Below are 13,221 nucleotides of genomic sequence, written 5' to 3'. Positions count from 1 at the left end.
CTAGTCTCTAAGTGCATTACCTTGTACTTTCTTCTATTACAATTCATCTTGTTTCTTTTATTTCAGTCCTCTAGGTCATCCAGTTCTTCTTGTATGATCCTTCTCTGTGTTGATAACACCGCCCCACCATGTGTCATCAGCAAATTTCATTAGCATACTTCTGCTTTTTGTGCCAAGGTCACTAATGAAAATATTAAATAAGATCCGTCCAAAGATTAATGCAGTGAGGGGCTCCACTAGTAACCTCCCTGCAGCTTGATCATTTCCCTTTCAGCACAACCCATTGTCATCACCCTTTTAGCCAGTTCCATACCCACTTTCCAATTCTTGTACTAATCCCCATAGTCTCTATCTTAACTAAAACTGGTTCCCTTCTGGCGCTGTATCAAATGCTTTTCTGATGTCTAGATAGATTGGCCGTACCCTGCTTGGAATTCATCTTGGAGCACGTGGCTGGGCAGTGAGGCAGAGTGAAAGCAGAGGCTGCTGTAAGCTGGGGCTGTCAGGTGCGTGGGGTGTCAGGTGCAGGATCTGGGGGAGCTGAGAAACAGAACAAGGAGTTATTATAGTAATTCAAGTCTCCATGGCAATAATGAGAAAATGTCACATTCCCCTCAGTTTTGGAATACCATTTGCATGGTCTCCTCCAGTCTGCGGGGAGCTTGGATCTGACAAGGCATTTTCCACCTTACTTCCCCTTTGCATGGGAACTTCTGCTGTTGGTGTGGTGGATGGGCGTAGGGAGCAGGGCTTGTGGTTTGGGCTAGGGATTTTGAACTTGGAAGCCAGATGTGGGCAGCAGGGTTTGGGGGCGTTGCATGGGTAGGGGGCTGGAGGTTTGAAGGGTGTAGGTTATTAATTTCATGGGCACCTTTGCAGGCAGTCCTTACATTGCATGATGTCATCATGAGACAGGCAGAGAAGGGACTTGTTCAAAAAAGTGATGGACCAGAATGGTCTCCCCAGAATTGCTGAAAGATTAGGGCATAGTGGGGGCACCCATATCCTTCCACTCATGGCCCCTCGTTGATGTCTCTATGGTCCGAGAGTGCTGTTCAGCTTGCCCAGAAGAGTCCCACTCCAGTTAACCTGACCCAGCCCCTCAGACCAGGACTCTGTCTGATGGGCTACAGAAGCCAGCATGTGGCCACAGCACTGTTGGGAGTGGTGACAGCTTGGGCCAAGTAACCCAACTCTGATATGCTCATGGAGCTGACTCATTTCAATTTATTGAACTGCAGTATGCAAATTAGCTAGACCTGAGCTATTGACAGAGCCCTGGCTCTAGGCTACAATCCGAGCTATGAGATACAACCAGAGTGAATATCTTAGTATAACTCCAATCAAGTTTCTTCAGATACAGCCTACAGGCAGGATTTCAGAGAGTTTCAGTAACTACAAGGGAAGTTTGAGGAGTTGGCTATTCTGCTATTAGGATCATTTGGGACAAAAAATAGACTGACATGGAGAGCTAAATTCCCTTATAGACCCATTTAAGAATGAAATGTAATTCCTAAATGAATTAGCTAATTAACCTGTAAATTCTCAGACGATTCATTCTGTGCCCAAAGAGTGAATGCTGGGATTTTAGGAGGATACTTGGTATTCTTCCTACATACCTAAGAGGTTGAATCCCTGCTTTAATTGAACAACTCAACTCACCCTTAACTATTAGGTTGAGACCAGGGTCAGATTAAGGAAGGGGTAGGCAAACTTTTTGGCCCGAAGGCCACATCTGGGTATGGAAATTGTATGGCGGGCCATGAATGCAAAATTGGGGGTTGGGATGCGGGAGGGCTCCAGCTGGGGTGTGGGCTTTGGGCTGGGGCTAAGGATGAGGGGTTGGGGCTGTAGGAGGGTGATCTGGGCTGGGACCGAGGGGTTCAGAGGGCGGGAGGGGGATCAGGGCTGGGACGCGGGTTTGGGGCACAGGAGGGAGTCAGGGTGGCAGGCTCTGGGTGATGCTTACCTCAAGCAGCTCCCAGACACAGCAACATGTCCCCTCTCCAGCTCCTATATGGAGGCGTGGCCAGGCGGCTTTGCGTGCTTTCCTGTCTCCAGGTGCTGCCCCTGCAGTTCCCATTGGCTGTGGTTCCTGGCCAAAGGGAGCTGCAGGGGATGGCGTTTGGGGTGGGGGCAGCGTGTGGAGCCCCCTGGCTGCCCCTACACATAGGAGCTGGAGCGGGGATGTGCCGCTGCTTCCAGGAGCTGTGCAGAGTGGAGCAAGACCCTGACGGGCAAGCCCCAGACCCCACTTCCCAGAGGGAGCTCAAGGCCCTGATTAAAATATCTGGAGGGCTGGATGTGGCCCCCGAGCCATAGTTTGGCCACCTCTGGATTAAGGCATAACTAGGGCCCTAGCTCATGGAGTGACATGATCATCTCAGTTTCAGTTTTTAATAGTTTCTAGCACCCATGGTTGGGAAAGACTATTAGAAAACATGACTTGAAGGTAACTGCCGAGTCCGCAGAGAGCTTGAAACAATAGCGCTGAGGGGGGTCTGCCCCATTCATCTCAATGGGGTGTTAACTCTGAGGCCTGCTGCTCTGGACAGCCCCACCAGCAGCATCACCCCAACACAAGACTCTGTGTGGCAGGAGAGAAAGAGCGCAGCAGATGGCCCATCCGCCCCAGCAGATATGCCCTGGCGGCTGGAATAAACACTGAGGGCCTCCCCTGCTGCTGCCTCTGTTTCTCTTGGGGGAAGGAGGTCCCCTTCCACCAGCCCTCCAAAGGAGGTGTGTGAGACCACAACAAAGTCTGGGCTGGAGGAGCAGAGCTATGGGGCATCCCATTTTTGGAGGACCCTAAGGCCCCAGATTGCTTTAAACTAGCCCTAGTCACAACCAGTTCCTGAATCATCTCCAGATTCTGGTGATTCACACTTCCCTTTGATGTTCCCATGATTCTTAGGGCAAAGTGTGATGCAGTTGTCTCTGGTTGTTTTTCTGGCTTGGCTCTCCCATCCCTTTTCTGAATCCACACAGTCAAAAAGTTGCAAAATAAAAGTACTTTAAAAAGAGAGATGACAGTTTCTCCCCTGTTTAACCTAATTATCTGGCAGCAATGCTGGCTTAGCTAGAGGGCACGGCAGCTGTTTGTGATGGGCAGGAACAGCAGAGAGGATGAACTTGTAGGAGTTGTGGAGAGAAAGGAGCAGTACTATGACTAATGGCTGCTATTGCTCCTTTAAGAAATACTGAGTTCTGGAAGGAAATCTGAGAGCTGATTCATAGGCAGGCTGTCCTGCTGTCTGGGAAGTCCCCTTCCAGGGAAGCCTTTGGCAGGAAAATTTGTTCACTTTGTCTGTGCTGAGATCTCTGCTTGCATGGGACCAGTGCTGGTAACAAATCTGTTTCCTCGGCTAACGTGTGTCTCACCAGGAGGGAGGAGACTCACTTGCACTCAGAGAAGTTTTTCCCCAGTTTCACTTTCAGGGCTTGGACTTGTTTTGGGATTGGCTAGTGACTCAGCCTGTTGTGCTGGTGTGAGACTCCTCACCAAACCACTGCAGAAATGAGGAAGTGCTGGATCACTGTACACCCAGGAACTGTCTGAGCAGCAGGTTGCAAAAAGTGACTCTCCCGCAGGTTACGAAGCCGAACACCTGGTAAGTTACCTGGCGTTTTCCCCAGGGGAATCACTGTCCTTTCTGACGTCTGTTGCTCTTTTTATTTTCTTTTGTGGTGAAGGTAGAAAGAGGCACAAAGGAGGCTTCTTTGATCCCCCATGCAGCCTGCCAGCCTGGAAATTGCCAGTTAAGCTGGAGTTTGCTTTGGTGACAGTCACAAGACTCTATCTTTCTACCAAAGGGCTGAATGGGGCCTCTGGGCAAAGTTTTGAAGCTGCACATCTAACAGGAGGCTGAAGAATGCTGGTATCTTCTGAGCTTTAAAAAGGATGTGAAAGCATTAATATGTGAGAAATGATACTTTCATTTATCGGGTGGAACCGCAGTCACACATGCTCTGCCGGGGCCTGAGGCAGGGCGAAAGCTACAGGTCTGGTTTTAAATATTATTCTTAGGATTTTCTAACCAGCTAAAGGAATGTTACTTTCAGCTACCTATGCCACCTGGCATTGTCTAGAGCAAATTACAGGGAGTGGTAAAGTAATGTTCCTACAGATTAGAAGGATCCCAAACACCACCTGTCATTGAAACGAAAGATTTTATTTTCTCAACATACACAAAAGAGTTGTAGAGGTTCAAGAAAGCAGCTTGAGTAAAGCTCATCCATAGGCCACAACCCTGCAAACTTGTAGGCACATCAGTAACTTCATGTACGTGTACATCAGTGGTTCCCAAACTGGGGTTTGTGAACTCCTGGGGGTTCGTAGAACATTACAGGGGGTTTGCAAGAAAAAATTCACTAATGGCAGCCAGAGGACTCCGGGCATTGGAGGCAGCAGGTGGGACCCGGTTGCAGGGCAGACAGCCCGAGCCCCAGGGAGAGCGGGGCCAGGCAGTTGGGGCTGGCAGCCCGAGCCCCAGGAAGAGCAGGGCCAGGCAGTTGGGGCTGGCAGCCCGAGCCCTGCCCCCGTCAGCAGGGGAGCTGGCCGCCCGAACCCCAGCGCTCCGCCTGGGGCTGGCAGCCCGAGCCCCAGGGAGAGCGGGCTCCTGTAGTTGGGCTGGCAGCCCGAGCCCCGGTGGTCAGCGGGATCTACAGCCTGAGCTCAGTGGAGGTCATTGACCGGGGCAGTCAATGGGGTCCAGGAGCAGGAGCCCCACGGAGTGCGGAGGAAATTTAAACTTAAATCCATGGAAATATTCATTTTTAGGAGGAGGTTCACGAGATTTCACAATTTAGTGAAAGGGGTGCACAGGCTGTTAAAGTTTGGGAACCCCTGATGTACATCATCCCTTTGAGTTCATTGAGACTATTCCAGTGTGTCAAGTTATTCACATGCCTTAATATTTGCAGAATCAGGGCCATCGTTTGTTTCATGTGCATGTGTGATCTGGCTAGGTACTTGTTGTGGGCCCATCACCATAGCATCTGAGTACCTTAATACAGTGATGCCCGTGGCAAGACTTATCCCACAATGAAGCTTATAGTTCTCCTGGTAAAGTTCATATGTTAAAAGCCACGATGCCAGTGACAGAGGATTTGCTTCCTATGGATGCAGTGCTGAGCACAGCTGGGGGCTGGACTTTAGTAAGATTCAAATGTGAAAGTGAGGCTGCTGCTCAGAGTCTATGCTGGGGTCCTCAACCCCCCACCCCACCCCCCCGGAGTGTTGGTGGAAGGGATCCACCTAGAGAGGTTGGGGCAGCACTCACAATTTATCCCTGCTGCTGGGATGTGTCGGGGTGGGCCAAAGGGGAGCTCTGAGAAATGTACAGAAATCATCAATGAATAAGAGATTTCTGTGTGTTTCTATTCTGGGGACATGCCACGTGGATCTGTGGTGCTACCGGCAGCAACCACTGTTATCGTCACATTGCTGCTCATGTCACACGGAGCCACGCTCTTCCCTGAAGAGCTTCCCCTGCAACCAGGGAGTTCCCCACTCCACTGCATCTTCCTGGAAGCTGTTATCACTGCTACCATAACCGACCAGCCCTCACTTGCCACGCAGACTGTGTCCTCATGGCAGTATGTGTTGTGGGTAAGCCAGGAGATCTGCCAGCAGCAGACACCCCGGCACAGTGAGTGTGTCAGGGATGTGGCCAAAGTGCCGGTGCAGTACAGCTGCTCTGAACTACTCCACAGATCAGACAAAACAGACCTGGGACTGAGGAGCTGCATCTGACTCCTTTGCAGTCCCCCATCCCTCTCAGTTGGATTCTGACCCTATATTGCAGGGTGGAGGAAACAAAGGGGGGAGGGGAACAGGTGGGGCAGCAGGGAGTCCTGGCTCCCAGTCCTCCAGGGCTTGTCCTGTTGAGGTCTGTGAATGGCAGAGGGATGGAGCTGGGCGGGGAGAGGGGAGCAGGGCAGAGATTGTGGGGAGCGAAATGGGGATAGAAGCAAGGCTATGGGGGGGATGAGCAGGGGGAAAGAAGCCCTGACTACCCAGTCCACTTCTTTGGACGGTTCCCTGATGTCCCTCTGTCCAAGCTCCAGAACTACCAACCCTCCTTTAGCATCTGCCCCCATGCTCCCCTTGGCAGATATTAGGCAGCCTCCCCACTCCTACTGGAGAGCACAGGCCCTGCTCCCTCTGCACAGCTGTGGTGCCCCCTCCACCTCCAAGCCTGGCACAGTTCTGGGGAGTCCTGGCTGCTCTCAACCCCTGCATTTCTGGGTTCCCCACTCCCCCACCCTGGCACATTTCAGACTCATCCCTTTGCCCCATCCTCCAAGCACAGCACACTCCTTACCCAGGAAAGCTAAGGCCCCTGACATCCTGCAGTGCCCCTCTCCTGCCCCTCTTCTACCTTCTCCTGCCTGGGTGGTGAGGGTAGAGGGAGCATGTGTCTGCTTTTGTTACCCCAGCATGCTGCTGCAGCAACAGGCCACCAAAGGAACAATCTATGTGCCAGTTAGTAAGGACCCATGGCGCGCAGTTGGCCTGTGGGCCCTTTATGCTGAGTAACATGGCAACAGCCAGCTGCCTCTCTGCTTTGGTATGCTGGCATGTGGGCCAGAAGTTTCCTTTCTCACAAAGACCCTCTGCCTCTTTCCAGGGAGGTGCTGCTTCCTAGAGGGAGAGTGGCCAGGGAGCGAGGCACTCAATTGCTGACGCCTATGCCCGTAGAAGACCAAGCTGCTGATTAAGCAATGCCAAAAGGTGAGCAGCACTCCGCCATGTTGAGGGGATAGGGCTCCCTTCACTATGATCCATAGTAGCTATTTCTCTCTTCTGCCCACCCCCAAAGCGTAACAGATGAGTTTAAATACACATCTGTATTGCCGTGCTGCAGGTGTGGCACACAACTATGGGTCTCACTCTTTGGTGCTTTTCCCAAAGCCCCAGCTGCTGGAATCATGTGATTATGGGAGAATCTCAGCTTCCATTCTAAATAAGAAACCAAGTTTCTACCCCTTTGGTTTGCAGAGAAAACCTGGGCAATGCGTGCCAGGAACCCTCCAACACCAGAAAGCAAAGAAAAATAACACAATGTGTTTTGTTGAAATCTCACAATATTTAAAATCATCTCATGTTTTCCAGGGCTTGACTCACTTTTTTTAATGTTTGGGGTTGACTCTACTGTTATTTTTCTCCCAAAACTTAACTGACCCTTAATGATGGAGCCACCATTGGTGCTTCCAGAAGAGCTGGTGTATGATGCTTTGCTCATTAGCCAGGTGTAATGGAGCATTTCTGCAGGCCGTCTTTACAAATCGTACAGCTCTGGGTGCTGTAGCCCATAAGTTTAAACATTGTAAAAGTAGTGATGGCAGCATGCTAGACCCCAGCCGCTGAGGAGGCATGCCCAGCAGTTCTACAGGTGAGGAGCATCAGCCTGAGCAGATGGACACAGCCCCTCCCAGAGCTTCTCAGCACAGGGCAGGAGCACCCTTCGGATGGTGCAGCATCATGTGCCTGGCCAGCTGAGTGAAGTGGCACAGAGAGGGATGAGCCCAGGGCCCAGTCTGCCCCCATGGAGGTGGCTTCTCACCAGGAGTCTATGGTGTCTCAAGCTTGAGAACTGCTTGGGGCACAAGATGAAGGAGGGCTCCAGTCACCACCCTTCCCTTCCAGCCCTTGCAGGGCCAGGGCTCAATCTAGCTCTACAGATTGGCCTTGCAAAAGAACGCCCTGCATCAGACTGGGCCATCTGGCCATCCAACTCGAGGGGAAACAAGTTGAATATTTAGGGCCCAGAGCACCAGGCCACTTTGCTGCTCCTCTCTCTGTTCCCTTGGTTGCCATTACCACTCTGCATCTGCTTCTCTCTAGCTATTGTGATCACTGAGCAGCCGGCCTCCACCTCCGTCCCTGTCGGTTACTCCCTCACGCTGCGATGTAGGGCCACAGCCTGCACCTCCCCACAGTACCAGTGGTTCTACCAGTGCCAGGTAAGGCCAGGGGAAAGCATATCTGCGACTGCAAGACAGAGGCTCCCCTCCCCACCCCAGCCACTGTGCCACACGCATCAGTTATGGGGATGGGCAGAGAACCCCCCTTAGCCCTGTCAGCGCAAAGCTGCCATGTCTGAAAGGCTGAGTGGCCACGAGTGGGGAGTGGGCTGGATCCGGGGGCCATCTGCGTGGGCTGAAGGAAGATGGTAGGAGCAGCAGTTGCCACTCAGACTGGTGTGTGACAGGGCAGCCTGCTGATCGTTCACGCTAGCACTGTCTGTAAAGAAGCTGGTAGAGAACAGAGAGGGGCAGAGGGTTAGCGGGGGAGCTGAAGGTAGAAGAAACAGTGTGGGTGGCTGGAGGTGCAGGAGCAGTTCAATGAGAAATAGATTTGTTTAGCAAGGAAGGCAGCAGACCTGGAGGAAAAAGAGCAGAGGGGGAAATCCCCAGCTGCTGGCTTTTTTCCAGAGGTGCTCAGCTCAGGGAGAGGCGCTTCCCTGGTGAGAGTAAAAGCCTGGGGGTGGGGTGGAGAACATGGAGTCAACAAGAGCAAGAGAGGCCAGTGTGGTTGAAGGAGGAGTCAAAGCAAGGGAGAGACTGGTGGGTTGTGACAGAGGGAGGGGCTGAAGAGGAATGAGTGGCACTGAGGGATGAGAAGGAATGCAGGCACTGGGAGAACAGAGTGTGGGGGTGGCAGGGTTGCCTGTGTCTTGGGAGGGATAAACGCATTGGCCCAGTAATTGTGGTCAAACAAGGAAGCAGGGAGAGGAAGGGAGGCAGCAGAGCTTGAAGGACTGTCAGCAGGGCCTGTGAAGTCACTTAGGGAGGAGGAGCCAGGGGGACAAGTTATAGCCCTCCAAGGGAGAGGGCAGCGAGAGCTGGACCAAGCCAGCTTAGAGGAGGGAAAGGTGCGTGCAGGGGAAGCAGGAGGGTATGAGACAAGGCACAGTAAGGTTCATTGGTAGGCCAAGTGACTGTGCAGGATGGCAGCCTCTTCTCTTGGGCATGCAATGGGAGACCAGGAGTCTCTGCTCTCAGGGCCTGATTCTCCATTGCTGGGCATCTGAAGTAAGTGCTGCACCCAGGCACCCCGCTGCTCACTGCAACAGGGGTAAGAGCCTGACTCTGAGTCTGCACAGGCAGCAGGTGACAAGGGACCAGATAGCAGAAAATCAGGCCTGCAATGTTGATAAAACAGAGCCCGGCACAGATGTTGAGAACAAGGTGGAATAGCGGCACTGCATCCCCTTGGGCCTGGGCCTGCTCCACCCTCCCCGTGGGCTGCTCTGCCACACTTGCCATTAACATCTGATTTCAGATTAAAACACTGGAAACAGCCACTCTCCTTGCGAACCCCCTCCACCAACATGCAGACGTGCACACGCACACCTTTCCTTTCTTTGGCATTCACATCCATCTCAGGCAGGCTTGTTGTGCAGTCCCCTGCTCACCCCAAATGCTCATCTTGATGCAGGAAAGGAACCCAGTTGAATGGGGCAGTTTGTCTCAGTCATCTTTGCTGGGACGAATCCTGCTGCTAGGACAGGTTTGACAGACACACACAGGAGAGCAGGAATAGGAGCCCCTGTCTTCGCATTCACAGCAGTGCAACCAGCAGGATGCATCCATGCAGCCTGGGAATCTCAGCTCCATTTTCCTACCTGGCGATACCTGATTGCATGCTCTGCCTTCCTGGCTCATTCTAATCCATTCTTGCACCAGGACAGGGCTGCTTCAGCCTGCCCTACTGCTTACACAGCCATGGTGTAACAGAGCTGGGTCCATTCTGGAGCTGGCCAGGTTTGGAACCAGGAGGCTAGGAAACCAAAAACAAAGAGAATGGGGGGAAGTGGGATGTGTTTGCTTATTCAGACCCATGGTGCATCAATGGCAAGTTGCTGCTGGGAGTTGTCAAATGAGCTCCTCTCCCCTGTACCCATCTCTGCATCATCCATCAGTCTGGTTAACAGAGCTTGAGGCAAGAAGGTTCTCCCAGTCTCTGTGGTAGTGTCTCTCTCCAAGAGCCTGCTGGTGTCTTTGGGTTACAAACGTACTGGTGAAGAGAAAGGACTTTGTGCCATGTCCACAGGTTGCATTTTCTTTTCAGTCTGCTTGCTGCCAGATTGTGGGGGCCACGGAGCCAGATTTGCTCATCGCTGCAAGGGAAACCCGACTGTACATCTGCCGAATCAATGACCTGCACAAAAACGTCACCTTCTCTAACTGGGTGAGAGTAGAGGTCCATCAGCATATTCCCAAAGGTACACGATTTTCCTTCCCCCACACAGCCCGCATCCTTCTAGTGAGCGCTCACCTTCCCTTAGAACACAGAGACACTCCAGAGGATATCCTCAGTGGAAGCATGCTAGGCCAACCCATCACTTGATATCAAGGGAAAGCAGGCTCTAGCAATGTGATCCTGTCAATGTGTCCAAGACAGACAGCTGTCTCTGTGCTCCCAAACCATTTAAATCAGTGTCCTTATCCCCTGAGTGTGGGGCTCTGGATCTCTGTGTCTCCTGTTTATAACACTCACGCCAGCACTCCCAGACAGTGTTACCCACTGGGCTTTGTGCCTGTGTTCATCAAAGGGACTTGGATAATAGGAAGTCTCTGAAGCTATGAGAGAGGGAGCAAAATTAACACTCTGAACTCACAGATAAAGCACAAATGGGTTACTAGTTAGTGTCTGCCAGATCACAATAGTGAACAGGATGGTTGGCTCCGTACACACCTATCAACCATGTATAGGGAAAAAAGTCATGTAATCATGGGGGACTTCAATTTGAGGCACATATGCTGCCAGGACTAAAACATCCCTGGAATTTCAAAACATAAGAGATGACAATTTCCTAACTCAAAAAGCATTGCAGCCAGGAGGACGGAATTCTTTATTGGACCTCGTTGTAACAGATAAAGAGGAGATGATCACAGGACTAAAAATTAATGATAGCTTAGGTACAAGTGTTCATGACTTGATCACATTTATAATGTACAAACAGAATAAAGTCCAGACCAGTAATATATATATATATATTTGGTGCTTGGGCCAATTTCCCAAAACTGAAAACAATTATGAGCCAAATGAGCTGGGAGGAAGAATTTAAATCAGAAAAATGTGAATGATAGTTGGGAATCATTGAGAAAACCTTACTAAATCCCCCAAAAGCCATAATCCCATAACTGAGGAAGAAGGCAGTATTGGTTAAAATATCAGCCTGGTTTAGAGGGGAAGTGAAGGCAACTGTAAAAAATAAGTTAATATGTAACAAATGGAAGAAAGAGGAAATTGATAGCAATGAGTATAAATCAGAAGTTGGGAATTGTGGAAAACCAAAAAGGAAGCAAGAGGACACAAGGAGAAATTTATGGCCAGCAGAGTTAAAAAGAGTAAGAAGGAGTTTTTTAAATATATTAGGAACAAAATGAATCCTGAAAGTGCTATTGGTCGAGTACTAGCTGGAACTGATAGAATTATCAATAATAATGCTGAAAAGGCCGAAGTATTCAATAAATACTTCTATTCTGTATTTGGGGAAAAAACAGGTGATGCAGTCTGGTCATGTGGCCATGAGAACACACTTTCCATTCCACAAGTATCTCAGGAGGATGTTAGACAGAAGCTACTAAAGTTAGATATTTTAAAATTAGCATGTCCAGATAACTTGCAACCAAGAGTTTTAAAAGAGCTAGCCAAGGAGCTCGCTGGACCATTAATGTTGATTTTTCATTGTCCTGGAGCACTGGGAAAGTTCCAGAAGACTGGAAGAAAGTGAATGTTGTGTCAATTATTAAAAAATGTACATGGGATGACCTGGGTAATTACAGACCTGTCAGCCTGATGTCGATCCCAGGCAAGATAATGGAGCAGCTGATACAGAACGCTTAATAAGGAATTAAAGGAGGGTAATGTAATTAATGCAAAAGTTTGGTTGTTAAAGATAATAACGTTGACATAAAAGACTTCTGTAAAGCATTTGACTTGGTACCACCTGACATTTTGATTAAAAAACTAAAATATAAAATTAACATGGCACACATTAAATGGATAAAAACTGGCCCACTGGTAGGTCTCAAAATGTAACTGTAAATGGGGAGTTGTCATTGAAGGGGTGTGTTTCGAGGGGGGTCCTGCCAGGATTGGTTCTTGGCCTATGCTATTTAACATTTTTATCACTCTCCGGGCAGAAAAAAACCCACCACCAATAAAGTTTGTAGCTGATACAAAAATTGAGGGAATGGTAAATAATGAAGAGGACAGGTGAGTAATTCAGAGTGATCTGGATTGCTTGGTAAACTGGACACAAGCAAACAATATGCAATTTAATAAGGCTAAATGTAAATGTTTACATCTAGGAGCAAAGACTGCAGACTCTGATTAAAAAACACGCTGCATAGTGATAGACTGTAGCTTGATCTATTTAGTTTAACAAAGAGAAGGTTAAGGGGTGACTTAATACAGTCTAAGTATCTACATAGGGAACAAATATTTACTAGTAGGCTCTTCAGCCTATCAGAGAAAGGTCTAACGCCATCCAATGGCTGGCAGTTGAAGCTAGACAAATTCAGGCTAGAAATAAGGGGTAAATTTTAGGGCTGTCAAGCAATTAAAAAAAATTAATAGTGATTAATCATGAGATTAAAAAAATTGCAATTAAGCCATTTTAATTGCACTGTTAAACAATAATAGAATATCATTTATTTAAATATTTTGGATGTGTTCTATACTTTCAAATACTAATTTCAATCACAACAGACTACAAAGTGTACAGTGTCACTTTATTTTTGATGACTAATATTTACACTGTAAAAAATAGCCTTTCAATTCACCTTACACAAGTACTGTAGTGCAATCTCTTTCATGCAAGTTGAACTTACAAAAGTAGAATTATTATTATTTTTACATAACTCCCTTCAGCTGAGTGAGCCCCTGTTTGCAAGGGAGGGTGGATTTTACCTCAGGGACTTGGCCTGAAGCAGGGGAGGAGAGGTGGGTGCAGGGAGGCTGAGCTCACCAGGCCCCATTCTCTATAGCAGTGTTTCTCAAACTTTTTGTGCTGGTGACCCCATTTGTACTTAAAAAATAATTGTGACCTCCTACTTTTAGCTCCCCTCTGGGCTCCAGGCTCCCAGCAAGCTCCTGCCCCCCTTGGGGCACAGGGCTCCTGGTTGGTGCTTCAGCCCTCCCCCCAGATGCCTCCCTCCTCACCCAGTTCTATGCGATTAACCCATTAATTTTGTTTTCAGTTA

The 13,221-nt window shown here is 49.4% G+C and overlaps 1 protein-coding gene across 4 annotated transcripts in view; it reads left to right on the top strand.

The window, feature by feature from the left end:
• Nucleotides 1-3,301: 3,301 nt before the first annotated feature.
• Nucleotides 3,302-13,221, top strand: part of LOC102931403 (mucosa-associated lymphoid tissue lymphoma translocation protein 1) — a 60,135-nt gene continuing 50,215 nt past the window's right edge. For 2 of the 4 annotated variants that reach the window (XM_043523807.1, XM_043523805.1), the window contains exons 1-4: nt 3,319-3,611; nt 6,633-6,736; nt 7,850-7,968; nt 10,079-10,232. In XM_043523807.1, the coding sequence (XP_043379742.1) occupies nt 6,727-6,736; nt 7,850-7,968; nt 10,079-10,232 (283 nt within the window). In that variant the 5' untranslated portion in view covers nt 3,319-3,611; nt 6,633-6,726. Of the gene's footprint in view, nt 3,612-6,632; nt 6,737-7,849; nt 7,969-10,078; nt 10,233-13,221 lie in introns of all 4 variants that reach the window. The other 2 variants (XM_007065842.4, XM_043523806.1) reach the window with 2 other exon arrangements.

The sequence above is a fragment of the Chelonia mydas genome, chromosome 10 (assembly GCF_015237465.2).
Source record: "Chelonia mydas isolate rCheMyd1 chromosome 10, rCheMyd1.pri.v2, whole genome shotgun sequence".
Taxonomy (NCBI): domain Eukaryota; kingdom Metazoa; phylum Chordata; order Testudines; family Cheloniidae; genus Chelonia; species Chelonia mydas.
The sequence above is the reverse complement of the archived record's forward strand: the minus strand, read 5'-3'. Positions and strand labels throughout refer to the sequence as shown.